Source organism: Chroicocephalus ridibundus, chromosome 10, assembly GCF_963924245.1.
Source record: "Chroicocephalus ridibundus chromosome 10, bChrRid1.1, whole genome shotgun sequence".
In the NCBI taxonomy this organism is placed as follows: Eukaryota; Metazoa; Chordata; class Aves; order Charadriiformes; family Laridae; genus Chroicocephalus; species Chroicocephalus ridibundus.
The window spans coordinates 14,313,589-14,340,078 of NC_086293.1; the positions used below are offsets into that span (position 1 = coordinate 14,313,589).

General features: G+C 41.1%; 1 protein-coding gene across 1 annotated transcript in view; it reads left to right on the forward strand.

The window, feature by feature from the left end:
* The first annotated feature begins 14,618 nt into the window (after nt 1–14,618).
* Nucleotides 14,619–26,490, forward strand: part of MDFIC2 (MyoD family inhibitor domain containing 2) — a 47,253-nt gene continuing 35,381 nt past the window's right edge. Inside the window, exon 1 of the mRNA XM_063348546.1 lies at nt 14,619–14,706. Within this exon, the coding sequence (XP_063204616.1) occupies nt 14,619–14,706 (88 nt within the window). The remainder of the gene's footprint in view (nt 14,707–26,490) is intronic.

Sequence of the window (26,490 nt, forward strand, 5' to 3'; positions counted from 1 at the left end):
TTGCCCCTCTATTATGGGCACCTTCGCTGAATAGGAATCGCATATCAAGCGGGTTAAGGTCAGAAATACATCATACAAAAGGGGGAACAGTGAATTCCTTTTACAAGATTCATTATGATAATCATGTTCAAATACATTATTAGAAGCATTAAAGAAATCCTTTTCTAATTTATTTTTGTGCCTCTTACTATCTGCATATCCTTGTTATCTAAGAGAAACAGCGTGGTCTGCAAAGTTGAGGTTACAAACGTGCAGTGGTCTTGGGATAGACAGGGCTGGCTTGAGATACAACTTCAATGTTAAATAATTTTCCACTTTTTAAAAAACTCTAATCTTTCCTTATATGGTTTTCTCCCCTTACAGCTCTCTCTTCCCTTATCTGCAAGAGGACTTGCCCTTTTCCTCAGGTAGCAGCATCCCTATTACCTCTTTCCCTTACACACACTAGAGCAGTGATTTCTTGCTTTACTGATCAGCTCTTCTGTAGATTCACCCTGGAGAAGCCCCATAATTTAAATGTTGCTGTCTGCAGCCCGTCTCCTCTAAAGAGCTGCATGCATTTAATGGGCAATGCATTTTTGTTTTTAAAATTACTGTAATAGGAACGTGAGCATTTCAAAATTAGTCACTTGCACCAAGACAACTGTACGCCTGGATTTGTAAGGGTTTTCCTCCCACTTTTTTTTGCTTTTAAGCCAAGGCAGTTCTATGCTACACCACAAGGAGGGAGGCAGGCTGATAACTCATCTGTATCATGAGATACAGGTATACGTATCAAGAAACTACTTTCTTACATGAGCTAATATTTACTGTTACCCAGCCAATGCTTATTTTTCACAGGGGTGCACAACTGTTTCATCGGTAGTAACTCAGAGGTTGGAGGCACCACCAGAAGCAGCGACATATCAACCTGTGTGCCTATTCGGTATGGCTGGCGTGCCAGATGTCAGAAAATTTTGGTTTAGGACACAGACCTTTAAAGGGATTCTTCCAATACTGATAAGATATTACATATAAGAAACAACTATAATTCTTTGAGTACATGGCAATATTTCTGTAACTGATTTTGGGTAAGATTTTCACAAGAGGTTGGCTTTACAAAACCTGCAGAAGAGCTAACCCCAGTTTTATCCTCCCACACAGAACATTACACAATCCCAGCCTTACATTTTCATATTTGGACAAAGCGTTATTATCTGGCATGAATTATATTTGTGTTCCACCTGTACCTACCACATTTTTATAATGACAAGCTACTTCTTTCTGTAAATAATAGTACAAATAGGAGGATGAATCATTAATTGATACTCAGATATCAAAATTATGTATTTTTAGGTTTTTTTAATAAGACAACTGTTTGGGGAAGATCCTTATTTCTTCTTTAGATACTTTCCATCTATTTTCTCCTGTTGATAAAGTAGGTAAGAATTTAGTTGAAGCATGATCGTAGGATAGCTCTAATGTAATTTGCATCAAGTCTTAATACTTCATCTTGGAAGAAATACCAGACTAACATGTGCATCTGTCCCTGTGTAGCTCTCCTTGGGGAAATCCGGCATAAGGCATTTGTCAAAGCAGCCCCCGAACTCGCTCATACCTGAACAGAACGAGCTGAACATTCAACAACATAACTCCATGCAAGAAAGAAAGAAAAAATTCCAAAGTGCCTGAATTTAGTTAACAGCCTCTGCTTGTAACTCATGGAGATACACTAAATATCTTCAGTCTAGCTCCACAGAAAGTAAACACCCTAAGAAGTTCCAACACAGGACTCTCAGACTAGCTTCTTCCTGATGAAGTTTCAGGATAAATACATTAGGGTTGCAGGCGGATTTAAATGACAAAGCCAGTTATTAATTTTGGTACAAACATCGGATGAGCCCTCCAAGACTTTATGACACCTTCCTTCACACGTGGAACTCTGCCACCAGTGCTTTTATCTCCTCTTTTGCTCTGGCTGATGTTATTAGTATCAGAAACGCTGTTTGGATGGAAAGAGGAAATGGAGATATAGCTAATTTCTTAAAAGGTGGGGCCATTAATCCTGTCAGAGGAATATTTGGATCCTAAGGAAGCAGATACTCTCAAGCTGGTAGCTGTCAGTTATAGATGAGTCCAAACACAGCCTCCAAAGCCAGTGTCATCACCGCAAAGCCCTTAGGTACAAGGTGAAGACAGTGCCTCTGTGGAAAGGATGAAAAAATATCTTGGGAATACCTGGCATACCCGGTACTGGTGTAAGAGCAGCCTGCGCTGCAGAAGACTCTTTCACCACCATGAGTGGGGAGGGAACGGATTAAGACAACAGTAGATTTTAGAACCTAATATATTTGAAGAAAGCTGAGAGTGGTAGGATGATCTCCTGGGCTCAGGACAGTCTGTCTGCAGCCCAAGAGGAACTGGGCTGCTTGTAAAGAATGGCCTCTCTTAAAGGTCCACTTCACCCGCTAACGATGAGCTGCCAATATCAAATGGAAATGTAACTATGGGTGAGCAAATATTTATAAAATGCGTTGGTTACTTATAACAAGGCAACTTGTGCCAAAAACTAAGAGATCCATTGAGATTACAAGTAAGGAACAGGAAGTGGTGGGACAAACAGGTCTAAAATGGAGAATTAAATGCTGAGAAAATTGGCATTTTTGCCCAGCATCCTCTGGTGACCCTAAAAATTATTCTGGGAAGGGACTGATGTGTTCTTCAAAAGAGAGTGAGTCTGAAAGAGCTGTGCTGCACTTCGTGTTTCCTGTGTACATGGCTCTCCAGGACTTTGTATTACTTGCAACAGCCAAAATTTAGTGGCAGTAAGAACAAGCCCTGAGGTACGTGAGACCTTCCCTCCTCCTGTTCAGTGTCCCATCATCTTCTCTTTTCACTTTCACACAGCTTTAACCACAAAATGCCCAACAGCCTGAAAACAGATACGGCACTAATTATAACCGTCTTATAGATTATTTTTTTTCCTAGCTACATCACAACATATGATCACTGTCTCTTTTACAGATGGAGAAAATACAGTGATTTACCCAGATCACTCGCCACGCAAATGGCAGAACAAAGAAATGACCCTGTATTTTCAAAGTCCTTAGCTGGTAGTTGGTATTTGCAATACCACATCTTAGCTCTAAATCATTATTAGTTACTTGAATTTTTAGTGTAATTCAGTACATTAGTGTATCTTTATCACCATGAATTCCAAAGAGTGAAAGAAACATGCTCCAAAAGATGTTGCAGGAAGACTTGCTACTGGGGAAAAGAAAAATATTTAGGTCACACCATGCAAAGTCATATCTAAAGACTAGAAATTTCTATGCTACGGCTATGTGGGCTAAACAGCAACAGGAACACCCTGACGTCTAAGATACTATATCTGAAAACTTGAAAGTATTCTTGATGTCCAAGACAGTTCTGTTCCTCAGCAGGAACTCATAAGAGCTGAGAGGACACTGGGGAATCACTTGGAAAATATGACTTGCAGTTAAGCCCTTGATCAATCAGTGTAGTGAAAGGAGTGGTATCACTCTTCGGAAGTTAATTAGACACTAAGAGTAATACTCTAGAAAGCTTTGAGAGCCGATTGTGTAAAGACAGCTCCCCATATAAATCATTACTATACCTCAACTCTGAATTTCCATTAATTATTAAAGCTTTCTAGGCAAGCTAAGCAGATATTCTAAGACGCATATTTCAGAAATTTCCACATGTTAAAAATTAAGTACTGTCGAACAAGCTGGGCCAGGCAATGAGAGCCTTTGGAGGCCCCCATCGCAATGTACTCCTGTCACTCAGCATCATCTCCAAGGGCTGCGTCAGGCTCCCTGCTGACGCACGGTGCAGCCCCAGACCCAGCCAGCTCCCTCTGTTCATGTCACCGCCCCGTCCAACCCATGAGTTTGGGTTTCTTTTCCACTTATTTGGGACAGACCTGGAGATACGGGTGTATCTGAGGACATTTAGAAGTGCTCCTGGGTTTGTTCAGTGTATTTTGTGTCAGCAGGGTTTTAGGTCATGGCACAAACTAAAGGGAATGGGGGGTGTGGAATAAAGGATCGGGCAGAGGGAGGCTGTGGGGAACAGCTTGCATGAAGAACCAAGGCCTGGCTGGATGGTAGGAATGAGGCTCTCCCCCTCATTCTTCAAGTTTGCCTGTGATGTTTTCCTTGGTTTTGTGATCAGACACAGAAAGAAACAAAGACATAATTTGAATGAACGCAACTGGCATTCTCAGATGTTGGGAGAAGTCAGACTCTGCTGACCCTTGGCTTTGTGCAGAGTTTAATTAGAAACAGAAGTAGTCCACTAAAGTGCTCTCGTTTGGGATGACTGCATTAAGCCTCCCCTAAATTCAACTTCCCAATAAAGTACTGGGAGCAGGGGTCTTGTAGCTGTTTTTAATTAGATTAATTATTTTCAGTATTTCCAGATAAGACTAAGAAAAGTGTAGCTTAAAATATTCTGAAAGAGATATACATCAAACAAAGGTAGATGTTTCTCATATTCTTGCAGTAAAACAAAAGAAGAAACTCAAGGGATCTTACTTAGACATTGCAAAAACCTGGGAAGATAATCCTCCCCCCCATTCTATTCTGTGGGTCATCTTTTTTTACATTAAATTTAAGAATTGTTAACTTTATTTGTACATAACATAACATGTAGACTTGTCCTTCTCTTGGAGCAGACAAAACAGAAAAAGAACGCCAATGAAAATGTTCAAAGGAATTGGAGGGAATGGCAGCCTTTAGATTTGCATGCAAAGCTTTCAATGTGATGAAATGTACCCAAATAAGTGTCTCAACTTTCGATTATTCAAATCAAGATACTGCAATATTTTTGGACACTCAAGACTTGAGCTGTTTATTTATTCATTTTCTTTCTTTACTGCCTTTATCCCCTGAGAAACCTAACAACTGAAATATAGCAACAGTGCAGAATATTTATTGGAGAAAACAAGCACTTAACAGGATTGCAAAATTCCAGGTTCTCAAGAAGAAAAAGCAAAAGGCATTAAACCAAAAGCTGCTGATACTGTACTATTTTTTAGCGTTACAGATAAGAGACATTTTTTGCTTTCAAGACAAAAACTAAGCATAGTTGAATAAGAGTGTTAGACTGCTTTTTGTCCAAACTGCACAGCAGGACATCTTTGCAAAGATACACTAATGTTATGTTTTATCACCTAGGAAATACTTGAAAATACAGTCAACCATTGGATTAGCCAAGAACTAATTACTATTTAGGTAGAAAACCAGTTGAGAAAACAGAACAGCCACTGTGAGTGGTTTGAAACATTTTAGGCAATGACATCAACAATGTTTTTGATTGCAGTTTTGACAAGGATAGATGGTGTTTCACAACTAAACCAAGATAAAGAGCTGACCGCTCCCCAGAAGTCAGTGGCTACCTGTCAGGTCATAGAGATGCTGCTCAAGGTGAGAACCACAGCTAAAGACAGGGGTACGTGGGACCATGGGTACAGAGGCCGGGCTGCCCGGGTAACCCTTGCGAGGGTGAGACAGCGGAGGTGGAAGTGTTGCCCCAAGAAGGCAGAGGGTCTCCATGCTGGGAGATGAGCAGTTCTCTTCAGAGGAGATTTCACTCACATTTGACAGATTGTTCAGAATAGACATGTACCTCCTGCTCCTCACGTTTTCAGCAAAGCATGCACAGTATTTGAAAAACTCTCTGAAACCCCGTCCCTGGGCTTCCCATGGTAGGACAAGCCATCTTGCACAAATCCTTGTCTAAACCCAAGATACAGTCTGAACTAAAAATTAATACCTTCAGTTATGTGATCACCTAGTATGTTAATGAATGAGGGAGTTGAAATAAGGTTGCCTGAGCAACCTCAGTTCTGGCATTGCTTAATATCAGGGTACTTGGCTAAGCAATCTGAATAGTTTTCTTTTAATATCAAGTGGGTTTCTTGGACAGATCTGGAGAGCACACTGCCTTCAGATGCTACTAGGAGCAAGGACACAAACAGACGTAATTCGCTTCCACTTCCTCAGCAAATTTGAAAAGGATCATCCCAGCTTAGGGTCTGAGGTTGCCCACCTCAGCGCAAAGCAGCACATCCAAAGCGCTGCCTGAGCTTGCACCAAGGCAAGTCATTCCCCAGAACAGCTCCAAAGCACATTTCCACTCCTCTCTTGCGTCTCCCCCTTTTGCCTCACCATGACCCAACCAAACCTCGTAAAGCATCAGAGCAGGCTTGGCAAACAAGAGAGGAGTTGAAACTCCAGGGCAAATTTTAGTCTCCTTTGTATCACTTGCATACCGTTAGGACTGATGACAATTTATTATCTATGTTCAGGTCTAGGGTTGATTGCAGATATAATTTTGCTCTATTCTCATCTGCATGCTTTCTATATATAGCACGACTATTTTTTTTTTCCTTCCCTTCCAGCAACTTTGACAAATTCTTTTCAAGCTCAGGATGGAAAGAAATGCTGTATTCAAAACAAAAAAAGAAAAAAGAGCCTGTTTCAAATAAAAATATGAATGTGATACTATTTCACCTGTGACACACCTTCCCTACCCTGCTCCAGCCTGTTACACATTTGAAAGAATTTGATACTCAAAAATACAATGAATACATACAAATAACTTTAAACCCTATGATTGTTTTTGAAGTATCATGCTACATGGAATCAGACAATTCTCCTCTTTCATCTACACTCCAGAGAACTACACTTTTTTCCTGAAATTCTATAGCATTTGAAAAGAAATGGTCCCAGTTTAGAGTGATAGCGCTCCAAACAGTTCTTGTGTTTTCCATTACTTTTCGGTTGTATTGGTATTCTGTTCCAATTAGTCTCTGTTAGTGCTTCAAAGCTCTATCTTATCTGCAGATAACATCAAAGATGAGAGCTTCCAGTTTTAAATTTGGTTTGTAGTTATTTTAAAGATACAAAGGCATCATTTGTGAATAGCTGATCAAATAGAATAAATACTTTTTTGTTTTGGCTCCAAAAGGGCCAGAAAACTACTTTTCTTTTTGAAGTCCAATTTCATTTAGACATCAGGCCTCATTTTCAGGGTGCTGAACTCCCAGAGCTCACGTTGACTTCAGCCGCAGTTGTATGTGCTCAGGCAGGAAACATATTTCCTCTTCCACAAAACTTTAAGACTTCACAATTTTTCTTCTTTCACTAGTCCAAATCACAGCCCTTTACAAAGCATCTCATAGAAGCATTAGCAAGAAAGATCCCAAGTAACTCCCATAACCACCAACCTGTCGGTTCCTTTAGGACAAGTTCTTAATCTCTCCTTGTTAGTCCTGTTTGACTCCAGCTAGAAACTAGCACGATCATTCAGGAGCTTGACCTGAGGTTTCTTGCACCCCAGGGAGACCCTACATAAGAGTTCACAAAGTTGGTGTTGTCTCTGTATTGCTGCTTTCTGTCTGTCCTTATAAGGATTTAAACAAAGGCAAACAAACATAGCAAAACAACAAGAAACTCATTTCAGTAACAGTTAGCTGAGAAACAGTAGTGCTGAATTCAAGGCAGCTACAAGTTCCCTTGACGTCTTCCTGAAAATAAGGTAGAGATTTAATTTGGTCCTTTTCTTATAAGAGTAATTTAGACAACCCCCCCCCCCTTCTCATCTGTACTCATCACCTCCGAGAAGGCTACCACATCTCAACCACTGTTGGGAAGCAGCTTACTTAAAAGCACAAAGGGAAAACACTTAAGTCGGTTTTCTCCCTGTTTAAAAAGTGCAGTGCTTTCACTGACATCTTGTCTGGGATAGAGCTGTTTAGGGAGGTGCTGTCAAGCTTTGCCAGTCAACAAAGGAGTCCATAAGTGCTCAGATTCCTCTTCATTAAAAAATACTTGCCACTGGCTTTTTACATATGATGGAAGATGTAGCAAATCGCTGTTGCGCCTACCTGGCTTGCAAATAATGTTAAAAACAGAGTGATCCGGCTGTCAGCAATCCCAGTATGCATTCTGCACTTGCTGAAAATGTGAGTGATATTTCTCAATGGTTCCATGTACATACTTATGCACACAGATGAGTCAACTGATACTCAAGAAGCTGCATCTGTAGTTCATCACACCACGAGGGGCCAGAGATTAAAGGTATTCACGGATTCCTGCAAGGGAACAAACTGCGGGGCCGCACGTGCCATCCATGAAAGTGCAGCTTGGGAAATGTAAATCTTCATTTCTGACCTACTCCAAATGCCTGTATAGCAGAGGCAAGTGATTTCACAGGAACTCTGCAAACTTCTACCAGCCCAACCACAACAGGTCGGGGCTAACAAGCACTTTGGAGGACAGGACAACAGTTCAAAACAATCTTCATAAATCAGAGAAACAGCATGAGGAAAATGGGGATGAAGTTCAGGAAGCACAGCTGCACAATCCTATGCTTAGGTGGGAATAATCAGTTGTGTTAAAAAAAAATAAAATGGTTACATTGCTATGCTGCAGAACAGAATCTGGGAATCTGGGGAACAGGACGGATTATAAACCAAACATAAGTCAACAATTTCATGCTGTCCTGAAAAAGACAAACATCATACTGGGATGTATAAACAGGAAGAAAACTTGTGAAACATGCCAGTAACCTCACTGCTCCATCCCATCTGCGCAGAGTCTTAGGTGGAACATGACCACTTTTGGACACCACATTACTAGGAAGATGAAGCCCAACGAAGATGATCATAGGCTAAGGAGTATGATCTACATGTAAGTGGGGAAAAAAGCTGAGGGAAAATGTGCTAACTCTCCTTTATCTGCTGAAAGGATTGTCACAAAGGGACAGGAAACTCAGCATTGCACAGGCAGAACAGAAAGCACAAGAGGCAATGGGTTGACTCTGAAGCAAAGGAGGAGTTTTGTGTCATCAAGAAAAGGTTTTGTATTTGTTATCAGGACAGAAAAGCCCTGGAGTAAACCGCCTGGAATGGCCATGTATCTAGATGTCTTCGTGGGACTGCAGAAACAGGTTGTCTGAGTATTGCCAAGGAGACACACAGAAAGTCAATCCTGCATTGAGCTAAACAAGGCGTAAACAGTCTCCTGAGATTCTTTAAAATTCTTGTAAAAATATTCAACTCGGACCCTTGTAATAATCTGAGACAGACAGTTTCTAGACAGTAGTAATGAACTGTTGCAATCAAGATACAATCTTCATTTTTCACACCTGTTACACAAACTCCTGTATGCCCCCAACAAAAGCCCTGTAACTACTGTTGGTTACACCTATCTGCCAAAGGATACATCCCCTCCACGTGATGGTCACATTCCTGTCCCTCTTACACCAGTACACACTGCGATATGGAGCAATTACATCCAATCTATTTATTTACCATCTCATCAAGTCTTTCACAATTTTTGCTGTAATACTCAAGACGATTTAAAATATTCATCTGGAAAGGTCTCCTGCAGGAGGTGTTCCTTGGCCCAGAGGGACCTGTTTTACCCACCTTTCCAAATACATCAAACCTATGGGCCAATTGTCCCATAACACGCTATATATCTTTTTTTTTTTTTTAAAAGCTCTTGGGTTTAAGGCACTTTCCACCCAAACACACCCACCAAAGTGCCAGGGCAATGCGGAAACACCTATAAAGACAGCACACAGAGAGGTAAAGGAGAACTTGGCCCATGATGGACAAAACACTAAACAGCACAGGAGGATTTTCTGCTTAAAGCCAGGCTGTACAAAGGCACACATAGCTCACGTGTTACTGTAAAGCAATTATAAACTGTGGGCCTTGGTTTTGATTGGGGCCTCTAAGAGTTTGCTGCTAGTAGGAGGGAAAGCAGCCGAAGCGTACTGCTGCTTTCAGAGACCCTTCCCCAGCCTGGACAGGGTTTTCATGGCTCCAGGATTGGAGACTGGTTCTTTCTGCCTTCCCCACCCCAGCACCATGCTATCATCCTCCCAACTTTATTTCACACTTGCCCTTCATCCTCTTCATAGCTTTTAGCACAGACACCAAGTAACCTCCCCTCTTGCCCTCTTGGAAGATTAAAAACATGCAGTCTCTCTCTTTTCTTTACTGTTCAGTGGAAATACGGGACATTCTTAATCTTACTGGTTTGTGCTTCCTCTACATTATTAGTGACCTCTATGCTAACCCACCTTTGCAATCCTTTTCCAGCTTTTATTCCACCCTCCAGTCTAAGCATATTGCCAGAGGTTCACCGACCTACAGTGTCACAGAGTGGAAGAGTAAAATAAAGCCCCATGTCTCCCCTTGCAGGACACGGAGTTATTGAAAAATTATCTAGAATGTCTATGAGGCAGAGTGATGGGGAGTAAAATCCTACTGTCTTTGTACTGCTTAGAGCCTCTGCAGCATATAGATCATTTGTCAGCGCCAGTTTGAGGTAGTCTCTATAAACAGGCTGCTTTGCATTTGAAGCACTCGCAGGACATGATGGTTCGGCTAAAAAACCATGCATTTTACATGTAATCACCAGGATAATTTGGCTGTATATCGTGTTCCCACAACTTAATATTCTACCTACAGATGCATGATCAAGAAGAGATTCCTTGACTTTGACAGGGCACATCACATTATACTCACTTTATTATTGGAAATGATCACCCCAGGGTGCAAAAGGGAGCAAAGGCATAGTTTCAACATCCTTTTTTTTTTTTTTTTAAACCACATTTACTGCAGTGCAGGGTATTCCAAAGCTACAGAGCGCCACTTGCCAGTGGACAAGCAGCTAAATTTTACCTGGATAGTGCAAGAAAGAAATAACTGCTTAATCTAATGCTGTGCTGTGGAAAATTCACACTGGAAAACTCAACTTCTGGGCACACAGTTCATATCCTCAAGTACAAAGTCACTTCAGGTAGTAAAATAGAATGTTGTAAACGCTGTACCCATAGAGGTTACCAAAAACTCTCTCCTGGCTGCAACTACACATCCTCCCTTAGTCTCAGGACAGGACCTGATTCTGGACTCCTGACTTAACATTAAGCACGCAAAGAAACCTTGGCAGTTTTGATGCTTGCTAGGACCAACAATGAGGTTTTTTCCTCTGCTTTGATGTTTATTACAACTTGTTAAAGTTTCCTATTCTCCAACTCTGCAAAGACTTGAATGCGCTCCCAGTTGAGCAGACCAGAAAAACACACTCTCAAATCTCAACAAGTGCTTGATACAGTACATTTATCTGGCAACCGATTGATATCACATCTATTTTGGCATTATGATTTTATATTTTTTTTTATCCTCCATATAAATGCCCTATTTCACAATCTGGAAGGAAAACTAACAAGTGATGGCCCATAGCTATTTAATAGCTATAAAATAAAACCTATAAAATAAAAGTGAAATGAATTATCAAACCATAAACTAAAGTTTGGTGTTTAAAATGGGCCATGGCTTTAAAAATTCAATTACAGCTTTAATAGAAATAAGTTTACTCAATATTTTAATGACCTTCTCTCATAATGTTTTTTTCCTCGTTTGCAAAGGCTGGCATCACCGAGGATGCATGGCAAGCCTGCGTTTCCTTTAACTACTTTAAGATTGATTAGGAAACAGAATTATTGATGCATTTGTCCAAAATACCTTAATTAAATGAGGCAAAAAATAGCACACAGAAGCATGTCTCAGTAGAAAACTGGAGTTGATCGAGATTAAGAAAGGTTACATTTAGTGTTCCTGCATTGAAAACATTAGGACCATTAACTGAATGTCAGCAATGGAGAATATCCTGAATAGGAAACTCATTTAATATTTTCTTAACTTGCTGGTGGGCTATTTCCTGAGGTTCAGGTTAGGTAACTTCTGCAGATTTGCATGCTACCAACACACAGAGGGGTCCTACAGGGCATCTCAGCTGAGGACAGCAGATGAAGAGATCATCTCAGAACGTCTCAGAAGCCTGCATTACCTTCGTGGAAGCACAGATACAAAGCCAGCTTTGTGTTTGCTTGGTTTTGTCAAACTGGTATTGTCACGGCTTGGGGGATGCATTTTGCAACGGGCTGTCAGCGATGCTGGTTTCTTGCACCCCTGGAGGCCGAGGCTGGACTCACTGCTAGCTCCTGCTCGGAAAAAAAAGACCCTCAAGGACCAGACTTCAGGGGCCATAATTTCAAGCGACAGCGGCTTCCAGGGCTGTGGTTTTGGAGGGGTTTTTCTTGTCTGTTTCACTTTCTTTGCGAGACATGAGGATTTTGACAAAATCTCTAGAAAAGCAGCGAAGGGGTGCTGAATGAACTAGAGAGAAAGAATTTTCTCTCTAGTTTGTTTTGGAAACAACCCATATCTTCACTTTAAACAGTGCCTCTGAAGCGCACAGTAGCACCAGGTCCACGTTGCAATCAGACAGGTCTAGGCTGGTGTATGTGGAGCCCAGCTGATTTTATGAGGACCCAACCAGGAGCTCTATAGCTTGCCCTGACAAAGCCAGCTGAAGAATCAGCACCACTGATAAATTTAAAGCATTGCAGGTGCAATAACATGGGAAAAATAGGTAAGTGTTTCTGGGAGAAAGAAGGGAACTGCAATTGAAAATACATGATTCTCAAAGCCGCATCCAAGGGGAATGGAACAAAGATCTTAAAATATTAGCCCTCGATGTTTCCCCCCTGTGGTTGCAATTATTCCCAAAGTACCCTGCTTAAAATAGGTTTTCAAACCATGCAAGACTAATCATTGCAATTTGGAGATGTAAGTAGGCACTTACCATGCGATTCACAATTAGCTAAAGATGGTAGAAGAATCTCAGTCATGTTGGCACAAGAGATTTAAAAAAAGAAAGAAAACATTTTTTTTCTTGTAAGAATGACATGTGATGGGAGAGTAGAGGAAGATAATTGTCATAACAAAGGGAATATGTTATTATTTATTGGCCACACTTAAGCACGGGGATCTTGGATTATAGTATCTGGTGACAAATGCTGCTTGAAATTTTGTAAATATTGCTTAAAAGGTAAGATAACTGAGTAATTCTGAATGTGCTCTGCAGCCAACACTTTCAAAATTCAGTGCTGGGATGCAGAGTGACACTTTCTTTTTGTCCTGTAGAAGAAGGAAGATGCGACACCTAAGCACCCTAAAATCTTGCTTTCTTTGGTCTTGGCTATACTCCTGCTAATCTTAGAGCAATATTCCTGGTAACTATGGCAAGAGACTTTTTAAAACCAACTAAAAACCTTAAATTTTTAGTGCCTTCAAGGTAGGGGTCAGTTCAGACTGTCACCCTGCCCTCTGTGCTGCTGACCATCATGCCCACCCAGCACAAGGGCTGTCCCCACTAGAGACCATTCAGCCCTGTTGCAATGGAGGTGACAACCGTTCATCTCTGCAGACCTGCCCTCCTCCGTGAGGACGGATTTCACCCTCCTGAGCTCGGGAGAGTCACAGCACTCAGCTCACCACGGGACTAGACCTTTTCTTTGCCAAAGTAGCAGCTGTAAATAGACCTTTAGAGTCTAATTTCTACGTCCTTCAGTATTTTAACCTACATTCAGCCAAAACATTGACACATTTGTCTGATTTGTCACTATTAATTTCCTGGTTCCCTTTTTATTTTCTTCCTCCTTTTGCAGATTCACTGGGTTATGAACTGCAATAATAACCTTTCCAAACCAATTTTTCTTCTTTTTTTTTTCTTTTTTTAAAGCTTTTGATATATTTTTTTATCACTCTACTAGTGCTGGGGTGCTGATTACCCCCCTCCTTCCCTACCCAGCTCTAGAAGTGCATGCAAACAAAAAGGGGAAAAAAAAAAAAAAAACCAACCCTCAGCAATAAGTTGGCTGATTCTGGCAGCAAGACAAATGTAGCACCACACAGCAGGCAGGCAGAGAGTGCACTGCTCATCCTTTCGGTTTTGTCAGTGTATGGGAATGCTGGACATCAACACACAGCGAGGGATTCGGCCGAAAGCACTCCTCCTTGGCGTCTGAACCCTGCTGCTTTCACCCCCGGTTGGAAAGATACAGGTAAAAATAGAGAAATGCTTTAGCTAACTGGATTCAGTGAAAACAGAAAGCAGTTACAAGAAGCCTGGACAGCCTAATCTGATTCCTAGCAGGCAATGGAAGTAAACCACAGCGTACGGGCTGATAGCTACCGTATACGTAATACCCTCAGGTACTGTAACTTGCATGTGATTCTTCGCATTATAGCAAATAAATTGTTGCAAGTGGCATTCAAGACTTTATATTTTTTTTAACACACTTTGTTCACGTTGCCTCTATAAATATTTATCATTGTTTACATAATTATACCTGACAGCAGGCGCTACAGCAACTTTGAACCATGATAAACAGGCAGACTGGATGCCTCCTTTTTAGCCCGACCGTGTCTATTCTGTGTGTTGTACGTACGTCTATTACCAGCACGCTATGAGCATATCACTCATCCGTTTCATAATGTAATTTATAGTTACATTACAACAGAATCCATCTACAAACAGCAACTATGTAATATTGATAAAGCATTTAGGAACAGAACATAAATTTAACGACTGAGGTATTACCTAGTATCAATAATCTGCAGAAAAAAAATGTGTCTGTATAAGTAATCACAATTTATTATAACAGGAACCTAAACAGAGAACATATTTCTTTGTCAGAAACTTTCTTTAAAAGAACTTGACATCCCAAAATTCTTTTCTTCCCCGCAGATGTCAGAAGCCGAGACAGACAAGGTAAAAATCAAACCAGCAGAAAGTTTTGAGCATGACAAGCAAAATATTTCTTGGCTGAAGAAAGGTGAGTTCCATTGCTGAGTTATTAGTTACTGGTTTGTGTTCAGAGATATTTCTCATTTATTGACAATTATTTTTTGAAGAAAAAGGCATAAGAATACTTTACAGGCTTAAATATGGCCAGGAGTTTCTACCACATGAATTCCATAGCTTGACTTCTACGAAAAGTGCATGTACATTTGCTTACAGAAAGGCCTAGATTACCAAATTTTAAAGTAAACTGAAAGCTCTTTTTTTTTTCTAATATCCTTGCATTCCTGGGGAAGTTTTATTTGACACGAACTATAAGCCATTAACAAGTATGGACCATCATCTTAGTTCTGATGAAGAGTTTCTATTAACTCAAGCTATTGCTGAATCAGATTAATATTTGTTTGGTTTTCACAAACAAGAGTAAAGATCAGCCCTGAATCTTTGGATTTGGCAGTGTGTTATCTTAGAATAAAGTAGCATCGGTCCAGCAGCGCTTTATGAAATATAAACTCTCAGAAACAGAGAAGTTATAAAAAATAAGTATAGGAGACCTTTCCAGTTTTAAAGGCTGAAAAATGGCAGGTGTTAAGTAAATAATTTGTGTCAGATACTGGTATTTCAAATAGTACTTTCTATTAGTTAAGCTATTTAGAAGACAGACATGCGATTGTAACGATTTTCTTATCGCACATGCCTGTACGCATAAAGGACAAAGGCTCTTAGGATAATTTTCTTGCTGGAAAAATCGATTTGCCAAGTTAGTACATAGCTTATTACATCTTTATGTATGTTTGTTGGTCGTAGCGGAGTTACTTTATTTTATTTCATACACACACAAGAACGTGAATCTAAATAAAGTCTCAAAGCAGACACTTTAAAGATGCATGTGATACAAATTAAATATCTGTGGTTAGGTGCAAATTATGGTTTTTTTTAATGAGAACAGTTACATTCTAATCCTAACAAAAGTATTTGGGGAAGACTCAACAAGTGACCTCATATTTTGAAAATATTAACTACGGCGGTATTGAGGAAAAGGCTCATTTATAGCCACTATTATGTCATCTGTAAAGTGTGCATCACTATTTTAAGCTCATGTAGTTAATTGTAGGTTAGATCGTTTAGCTGCAAGAGGAGCTGCAATGAAGTAGGCCTAAATTAATGCCTCTGCCTCGCAGTCCTCATCGTTTATGCAGCATTTCTGAAGAACGAAAACAGCACTCTCGAGCAGAGCTGACTAACCAACATGCAGGCTCTGTTTGGCCGGTCACCCAAACCCCTCTGCTTGCAAAGCAGCAGCTAACTTCAGTAAAAACTCTGCAAGCAGAAGATTTGCAGTTTGAGCATCACAGAGAGCGAGAGAGCCGAGCGAGAGCTGGGTCTGATCCTACCAGACAGCATTGCACTTCAGTTTGTCAACAGCTAACAGGTAACCGAACCGCGTAGGCATTCCGTCAGAATAGAGTAGTGCACAAGAGATTTGCAACTTTACAAAAGGTACGGGGGACTTTAACCGGTCCGTGCCTCTGAGCAGGACAAGACCGATGGCACGGGCCCTCAGAGTCCCATACGGCTATTTATCCTCTGGTCCAGACCTACTCCAGTAGCCAGGTGGCATCTCTCACACCTGTACCTTCCTGAGTTCATTTGACTTCAGTGATGCTAATCCACAATGTTTTCCACTTCCTAAGGAGAGACACCATCCAGAGTTTCTATATCATTAGTAACGTTTTGACTGTTTTGTACTTGGAAGAGCTGATCTCTCTCAGAAAGAGCCAAACACTGTCTATCAGTGTCTATCCTCTTCTCTCTGAACTGCCATAGAGTAGAATTGGGCCTTGAAGGTCTTGTACAGAAGCTGAGTCAATAAATAGCTGAAACGTGTCTCATAAGGAAAGGAAATTTTCCTTGAGATAAGAATGTGGACATTATCTTATATTGAAGTTTGCTTTTTAAAAATTTTGTTAATGTTTCTTTGCTTTAAGCACTTCTGTAGCACACAGTGGGTTTTTAGAATATGGTGAACCAAATTGTCTGGAGCAGAAGCTTAACTTCTATGTTTAAATGTTTTAAAAATACCTCATGTATAGATTTCAGGCATTCCAATAAACAATGAATTGTGGAGAACAGACTTGTACTGTTTCCATCAGGCACAGTAAGAAGACTATATGTTCTTTTAGCATCCAGTTTTAAAGAAAAGTTATTTTTATTCATGGTTTTGTATTGATTATTTGTTCCTTCTAAAAGAAACAATCATGAACCACATAGTATCAGAAATAAACAAAAAATATAGACTAAGCTATGGCTTTAGTATCTTTCCTAGACTTCTTTTTTTTCCTAATGCTTTGCAAAGTAATAACTTGTGGACCGGTAGTGCAGTGGGTCGACATCAAAATAAGGTACCAATTACTTTTTTGTTGACTTTCAGCATTAGAAGCTATTTAATCAGGGAAGGGTAGAGGAGGACTTTAATCTGGCTGTCAGTTATTTATCGTCCACTTGTTTTGGAAGAAGAAATTTTGGCTTCTGTCTTTAAGCTTCTAAAAGCAAAAATAATCAAAGCCTCATTCTGAGGAAAAACTTCTTCCACAAAGCAAAAGAGAAACCAAACCAGCCTCATGAAAAGTATTACAGAAAAACATTAGGTTATGCGTACAGGATTGTATCTTATTGTATCAGCAGGGAGAGCATAAATGGTCCTACACACGCCTCTACCCCTCAGTAAGTCATTTGCACCCACTGCTGTGCTCCTGCACCCCTGCCACGAGTGCGCCAGAAGACTGACGGGAATCAAAGATGACATGGAAAAAAATAATGCTGCACAAGCCAGCACAGTCTTGGAGAGAAACATCTACATGATCACGGCCCTAGACTGTATTTTTAAAGTGGACATTGGCACATTTGCCCTCTCCTTTTATTTCTTGCTTCCCCTACAAGCCTTTTTTTGGTGAAGGGCCTGAGGTCCTCCCCAGCACCTAGCAGATCGTAGAGATGTAATAAAATAATAATACAAATGCAAACAGGGAAGCAGACCGGCAAATGCGTGCTCTAGGCTTGCTAGACTTTAGAAAGTCCTAAAACATCTCTGTACCTCCCTAAGGTACCGAGCACTTAAGTGTGAATGTGGACAACATGGGAGACTCCCTGGGTTGAGAGTGCAAATGAGGATGGTGAAATGATCACAGTCCTATCCCAAGATGCCTCAGGGTGAAGAATTTATACCAGCAATCTTTTCTGATAGTATGGCAGGTTCCTCAGGACTGTTATTTCTAAAGATCACACAACAGATGAGAAAACCTGTGTTTGGAGGGTATGCATCAGACCATCATGTGCAAATCAACCAGAGTCGGTACAAATGAGCACTGAGAAAAGGCAGTTGTGGGCCTCTTTTTCTGCTTGTCTGATCTTAGCAACTGGTGAGAACCTACCCAGGAAATCCTGGGACATAAGACTAAAACCAGACAATGACTCCTATTTTCTGTAGGAGTAGAAGCAGTTATCCCTGCTTGCCTATTCCCACAGAGAAGAGCTCATTTTTGGAGGTGGAAGGCAGTTTTGGATGAAGATGGAGAGTTCCCCATGCCAACACCTACAAGACATCGGGGCAGAGCGAAACATGGGCTTATTTGCAAAGAAATATCTGCAGAGTTACCTACATTTCTGCCCTGAAAAACTAAAGTGGGAATCCTCAGCACACGCATTATCCCCACTTATACACATTTTGCCCTGGCACGCACAAAATGACAAAGTGTTTAAAATATGAATATGCATGTATAAGTAAAGAACGACCAACGTAACTTGGAGGTAGTATTGAAGAAGTGTCCTCTGCACGGGCCTGCATGCCCGTCTGTTTCATGCACCCACAAGATGTTCAACAAGCAGACGATCACACCCCAAGAAAGAAACATCTCTGTGGGCTCCTAATCAAGCGCAGGTTTTAGAGGAAATCTGGAAAGCTATGGAAGACGTGCCTTTAGAAATACATACCCAAGGCTGACTCAGGGATGCTCCCACCTTGCACAGCACAGCCACGACCACAGAGCTGCCTCTTCCACATGGACCAGGGCTCTTTCCACCGTGGTGGTGATTTAGTGCCACATTAGCAGCCATCTGGTGGGAAGGGAGGTCAAAGCAGAGCTAAATTCACACCAGCCTCAGCATGTGGCTTTTGGAGTTCCTTACAAACATTTAATCTCTTGGTATCACTTGATGATTACAGCCATATGGATACGTGGGAGCAGGCAGGAGCTTATCTGACTGACATAAAGCTGTAAAAGGTGACACTGATCTTGCACAGGGGCCAGCAGCGGTCTGTTCACTATTTCTGCATCCATCGCAAATGCAAGGGAAAACGTGTGAGGGCCTAATACTGCCCTCCACCGGTTTCATCCCAAACTGGCCACAGCAGCCCAGGAACGCAGATCCAAGTTGGAGAGAAATGAAATTTCATTTCAGGATATTTTCACACAAAGCCCTCCTGTTTTATGCTGCCCAGCTGTGTACACAAATGCCCTCCATATATAACTTCCAGTGAAAAGTTAATGAAATGGCTTCCTTGCTCTCCTGCCAAAAATATAACTGAAATGCTAATCTCAAGACTTTCTCCAAAATAGCCCCTTTCTGCGCTAAAATTCTCATAAATCAGGAACATTTTTGTCTAAAATAAGGCTGTTTTCATTGTCTTGCAAATAGTAAAAAGTCTAGCCCCAATTTCTTTAATCGGCTGCTCTAGCCAGCAGATTTTCGCTGTAGGGTGAAATTCAGCCCTGTACTGAGGGTCAGGACAAGGTCAGCACTTAAACCATAAAATAGGGCTTAAGTGGTAAATAGAGCCTCTGTTCAGGATTATATTTCACCCCTCCAAGGACTATAGTTCATATGAAAAGGGAGATTTACTCATATCATAGACCTGGCTGCAGTGACATTATTCACATTACTCAAATAAGACTTTATTCCAGAAGTAATCCCACTGGGTGAGATTGTGCCACAGTTCTTCGTGGTACATCCCAGGAATCCAGTACAGGAGCAGACTATTCCTAACTGCACCACACCAAAACATCGCACAGCCTGGTCCCGGGGTCATATTCCTGGGCATAATAGAAAAACTTTCCCTTATCACAGCACTCAGAAACACCTTTTCCCCTCCCTGGTTACCCAGCAGCTTTAAGAGACTTTACAAGAAGTGATAAAGCAGGAAGGACACACCACCATGAGCCTGATTTCGCAGAAGGAGAGTTGTCCTGGAGACACTCGGGGAATTTCCCAGTTCTTTCATAACCTTCCAGCTTTTTACCTGGTTTGCAGGATCTGGAGTAATCATTACAAGGCTTATACTTTGGTTTCAGGGAGATTATTCTCAGCGGAGTGTTCTGATCTGATATACATCCTTGTGTTTGGGGAGCTAAATAACATTTTTAGAATTTCTTTCTTTCTAAAAACTCAGAAGTCGGTGAATGCAATTTTACATACACGCTTGGACACTTGTTTCCTGAATTTTCCTGACTTGGGTCCAGAAGCTTTTTTCATTCTCTTCTTCCAGCCTGAATTAAGTCATTGGATTGAAAAGCTTTATAGAAGACTGATAGCAAAGAAATACCTCTCAATTTCATGTAACAGAAAATGCCAAATGCTTATAAGATGAATGCTGTAATCCAAGCAGACTGTTTCCAGATAAGAACACCACACAGACACAAAAAAAAAGCACATTTAAAAACTGATGACAAGGATCCCAGGGGGCTTAAATTCCTGGAAGATGCCTTGTCAGCTTCAGGACTATGACCAAACGAATTAATCAAGACAACCCTTCCTTTAAGTTGTAAAACAGCAGATTTAAAGACTCTCTTCCAATGGAGAGGGAGTATATGAAATCTGCAATGGTCCCAGCTCACCACTCCTAATTATAGTTTTATAAACTGAGTGGTCCTTGATCTTTGAACTGGCGGGTCCTTGGAGATGTAAGACTTTGAGTACTGCCACAAAAGGGGAATGAACATACAGTAAAAGACAGTGATACTTCTCTGGGTGGTAGGGTTAAGTTTAAAGTCACACTCCTATGCTGGATATTGACTCTAAAAATGTAAGTGAAGGTTTATTTAGGTTTTATTGCCTTAAGTAAATTTGTTCCACAAAGGAAAAGTCTATTTCATTTAACTGCCAATGCTGGGGAAGACCTGAAGATGTTGTTTCATTCACCCCCTGGAAGTTTTCCAGAGCAATTCTGTTCTTTGCTGTACTTGGGCAAAATATTCAGGATTTTGTCCTCAGTTGTCAGTAGAGCAAAACATGGAATAACAATATAGGCACTCATTAGTTGTTGAATTTCTCAGCACCATACATGTTATAGCAGAATCCACACGTCCAAGGGCCGCCCATAGCGCTTCCTACTTAAGATCACTGCACTGGGTTTGCCTGGCAAGGTTTTGGTAGCAGGGGGGAGTTACAGGGGCGGCTTCTGTGAGAAGCTGCTAGAAGCCTTCCCTCACGTCTAACAGTGCCAATGCCAGCCAGCCCCAAGATGGACCCGCTGCTGGCCAAGGCTGAGCCCATCAGCAATGGTGGCAGCACCTCTGGGACAACATACTTAAAGGGAAAAAACCCCCAACCCTGCACAACTGCAGCCAGAGAGGAGTGAGAATACGTACGAGCAACATCTCTGCAGACACCAAGGTCAGTGAAGGAGGGGGAGGAGGTGCTCCAGCTGCTGGAGCACAGATTCCCCTGCAGCCCATGGTGAGACAGATTATCCCCTTGTAGCCCATGAAGGTTAACGGTGGAGCAGATATCCACCTGCAGCCCACGGAGGACCCCACACCAGAAGAGGTGGATGCCTGAAGGAGGCTGTGGCCCTGTGGAGAGCCCACACTGGGGCAGACTCCTGGCAGGACCTGTGGTCCTGTGGAGCAGAGCCCACATTGGAGCAAGTTTGCTGTCAGGACTTGTGACCCTGTGGGGTCACGCTGGAGCAGTCTATTCCTGAAGGACTGCACCCTGCGGAAGGAACCCTTGCTGGATCAGTTCATGAAGAACTGCAGCCCATGGGATGGACTCACATTGCAGAAGTTCGTGGAGGACTATCTCCCATGGGAGGGACACCACACTGGAGCAAAGGAAGAGTGTGAGGAGTCCTCTTGCTGAGGAGGAAGGAGCAGCAAAAATAATGTGTGATGAACTGACCACAACCCCTATTCCCCATCTCCCTGCACTGCAGAGGGAGAAGGAGGTAGTGAAATCGGCAGTGGAGTTGAGCCCAGAAAGAAAGGAGGACTGGGGTGAAGGTGTTATAAGATTTTGTTGTAGTTCTCATTATCCTACTCTGATTTGATTAGTAATAAATTAAATCCATTTTCCCCAAGTCAAATCTGGCTTACCCATGACAGTAATTGGTGAATGATATCTCCCTGTCCTTATCTTGAGACTTTTGTTGTATTTTCTCTCCCCTGTCCAGTTGAGTGATAGGGCAGCTTTGGTGGGCGTCTGGCATCCAGCCAGGGTCAACCCACCACAATGGCACGGAAAATCTTAGCCTAAGGGTCAGTGTCAAAGCAATGAGTAATTCTGTTAAAGCAATGGAGCTGTATTGGCTTGCAAAAGATTTAATTTGTCCCAGTATGTTTAAGATGGATACCTGTAATCATCTCATGGCATCAACGAGGCAGGAGGAATGAAGAAGCATGTCTCATTTTTACCACTTTATCTCATGGAGGGAAGGGTGAAATGCCAAATTGGTCTCCTCTACAGCAACACACGCCAGAAAGATGCCTCTACTAAACAGAATTAAGTAATCTAGATGATAAAGAAAATTCAGGACTAATAAAAGCAGCAAGTAACCTCAGAAACCTCGATAATTTTTAGTGTTTGATTGTACATCTGCTCCCTATTACGGATGTTGTTGGCCTTAGATTCCAATACCTGTATCGTCTTCACAGAATGGTTTTCTTCCTTCAAAGTGGAAGTGGAGCCCACTATCAGTTTCTTTGGTCAACTTTACCTTACACTTCTGAAAGCTCAAAAATTTAATTACTTGTATTCCTTCTAATCTGGAATAGTAATGCAAACATCCTCAGGGTTATTACCAGTTTCTTCTGGAGGGAGACAGTAAGACCTTGAATATAATTGGGTATTAGATGTTTAAAAGCTATGAAAAACAGACATTTCAAACCTATTAATGAGCATTTAGTGCATTTATAGAACTTAATTCCTTGATAGAAATCCCATCAAAACAACCTCTACACAGACCTGATTTACTTTTACCCTGAGCTCGAAGGCAGGATAATCGTGGATGTAAGCAGGTCAGTGCCAGTTTTCAGAAGGTGTTTTATAGGCCTGTGAGATTATTCACTGATACGTAGAGCCAGACTGACAGTCGTGTAGAGGTATAACAAAATCCTTAGTGTTGTAGGGGTTCAATGAAACATTTAGATTAAAGATAATTAGATTATGAAAAAAATAGGCATCCGTCCTCATTGAGGATTTGCAATCATTCTCCAAAATACAACTGCTTCTAAGTACTCCAAACAAAATGCAGTAGATGGCCTTAATCCTGGGCATGCTGGTTATCTATTGCTTAGGAAGGATATTACAGGAAAAGTTTAGAGAAAGAACAGAATTGAAATTAGTTTTAATATCCATTGTTCACTGAGGTTCAAAGGAATTATTTTTCCATCTATTTTTTAAATAAGTATTTAGAACTAAATCCAAATGAAAGATACTTAGACATTAAGAGTGACCGCTCTAAACATCCAATAATACAATACTGGATATAAACCCCTTTATCAGAACAGCTCAGTGATTAGTGAGTAGTTCTGGGACTTCAGATCTGGGCTGAGAGCACATGGTTGTATGAGAGGACTCAAATTCACGCCTTGCAGAAGAAAACTCTTGTCCCCGGCTATCAGGTACTCTATGCGGTATCACACATACGCAGTATGGAGATTCCCCAGTGTCTGTGTCCGGATGGACTACTTAAGGCTCATTGCTTTAAGAGAGGAAAGGACACCATAGCCCATCAGGTAGGACATCTGCATGAAGGGCAGGAGATTAGCTCTAGTCCCTGCTAGAGAGAGTACTCAGCTATCCAGGAAAATGTGGAAAACCTTTGACAGGCGACCTCAACACACTGCTGAGAGCATGCAGACATGGATTTCAGCCTTGGCCATGCCTGATCCACTAGCTGCTCTCACCAGCAGGGATCTCACGCACATAGCTGGGAAGGGATTAGAGCATCTCCTCCGGCTCTGTGTCAGGAGCCGTGGCTGGCAGAGGTGCCCAATGCAAGTGGAACAGCCGTAATTACATTGGGGTGGTCCTTCTCCCCATTCCTTCCAGTAGTTTTCCTACTTTAATTCCTCTTGTTTCCTCACCTCTCCCATCAGTTTATTTCTCCCAGTTACCTGATCCTCTGCATGAGCTGCACAGAAGGTTGAATCTGGGACTCTGGTGCCCGCTGGACAGAAGGGCATATGCAAAAATTAGATGCCAAAGCCCTCAGTGTCAGCTGAGTTTCTTTATAGCTCATACTACAACTGAGATTCATCTCTTTGAAGAGAACTGCACAAGGCCTTTTTACCACGTAAGCCATATTTAAGTGATACAGAGATCTTTGTTATCCCCCTAAACTAAATTATTTTTTATTTTAAAGGAGTCAAACATTCTTTTAGGGTCTCCTGATTATATAGTCTCATTCTAATTTCAGTCTTTAATCTGAATAAACACATTAGAAAAACACAATTAACTTAATCAGAAATTCAGATGGATTGTTTATTATCTGTCTACTTAATGTGCTTATGATTGCAGCAGTTAAACATGATAATGTTTTCTTCTCTCATGTATAAATGAATATACATAGTGCAGAAATATGTGCAGGAAGGAAAACTTCTTCCTGAATATGTCAGCAGGCTGCAGAAGTAGAGGCACCGCTCATTGTTGTGCTCCGCAGAAAAGCACAAACATTGCCATGAGAGTGTTGAGACATGTGAGAACTGATTACTGACAAATGATGTTCCTCTTGCTGAAATATGCCTACATGCCATTTCAAAAGAAAGAAAAATGCTATTGCAGCAGCAAAGATGCAGATAGGAACAGTATTTGGCTATATCACTGCACCTGTAATTTAAAGGCAGAGGTGTAGATTTTGGGTAAATAAGATCACTTGAGTTCTTCAGAGTAAAATACAGGTCAAATCAGTATCTTCCTACTGAAGTAAGCTCATCAGACATCAGATTTACAGAGTTTTCTGCTGTGTGATCTTCACAAAAAAAAGTTATCTTAAAAAGGGGTTAAACCCTTTTAACACCAAATTGGATTTTTTTTTTATATGCCCATGACACCCAATATGTGCCAAAATGCTAGCACATATCCACAAATATTTGGATGCCAAAATTAAAGTTGGAATGTGATTCTTCCTGTTCCCTCAGCGCATTAGAAGTAAATAATTATTTCAAGCATGCGTTCAGTAAAATTAGTGATTATTACTCAGACAGGCTTTTCTCTGTCATTACACTAATTTTTTAATGGCCACACAGTATACCATAATGAAGTTATATTTGGTTTTGGAATATTCAGTTTTAGCTAAACTTAACACACTACACTTTTTTTGTCCCCCCAAACAAGAATTATTTGTCATCTTTGTTGCCTCACTGTTGGTTCTCAGATAAAGCAGCCCCAACCACATGTTCTTATTATGTATCACTAAAGCTAAATTCAGAATGGTATTCCCTATCTCCAGCCTTCCTAGGTTTTCTGACTTCCGTGCGTTGACAGTCAGAAAAAGGGGTCTAAGAGGTTAACTTCACACTGTTAACCCACGCTTCATGCTGGTTCTCTGCATGACACTCACTCTTACTACAGAGACCTTAGAAATAAGTTGAGAGGAGTCTTAGAAAAACAGAGCGCATCCTCAGCTAATTACAATTTTGTAGGACTGCTTCGTGTAACACAATTCTATCAGACGCTGTTCTTCCAGCCTTCCACCACGTGAGCTGCCCTTGCTCTGCACACTCATTGAATACCAGAGTAGTCAATACTAAGCTAAATCACAGCTTCTCGCTTGTTGGTGGGTTTGTATGCTGGGCAATCCATGCTACTACACGTATAATAGTTCTCAACTTGACACAGACCAAGGTGAAATTTAGTGGCTTTAAGATTGACTGCTGGTCCTAAACTTACATCATGGATGACAAATCAGTCAATATTCCTGACTGAAGAGGTCCCAGTTTGATAGTATGTAGGCAAAGGGGAAGATAAAAGAATGGAGACTCTTTAGGTAAATGTAAGCCTCTTCACTTTGCTTCTTCTAAACAATTTCCCTTGTATATAACTATTGCAAAAATGAATAAAATTCTATGATAAACTTTTATTTTTCCTGGTTAAAAGCAAAAGACAAGTTTTGTGTTACTGGAATTTAAAGTCTCTGAAGTCCATGCTTATGTTCCAGGAGTGGGCAAAAACAGTAGAACAGATGGTGAGAGGCAGGAGAAGAAAGCCAAAAGGACCATAGGAAAAAGCAATTATGGCACCTGGTAGTCATTCTGGTTAGACGAAATTGTGACCAAATGTATTGTCGTCTTTAGCTATTTTAAATGTTCAATATTTTTAAAATGCTGCTATTATTACAAAACAAGACATATAAAAAATCTAGCATAAAGTATTTGAATTACGTCCATTTCAGCTTAAAGTTAAGCAATGATTTCATTTTTTTTCTAGTTTACTTATGATTTAAATAAATAGCCTATGGGCTTCAGGTAGATATTCCCTTGATTCACACTCTTGGTCCCTAACCTGGTGATCGGCCCTGTCCCATCAGAGATGGGAATCACTA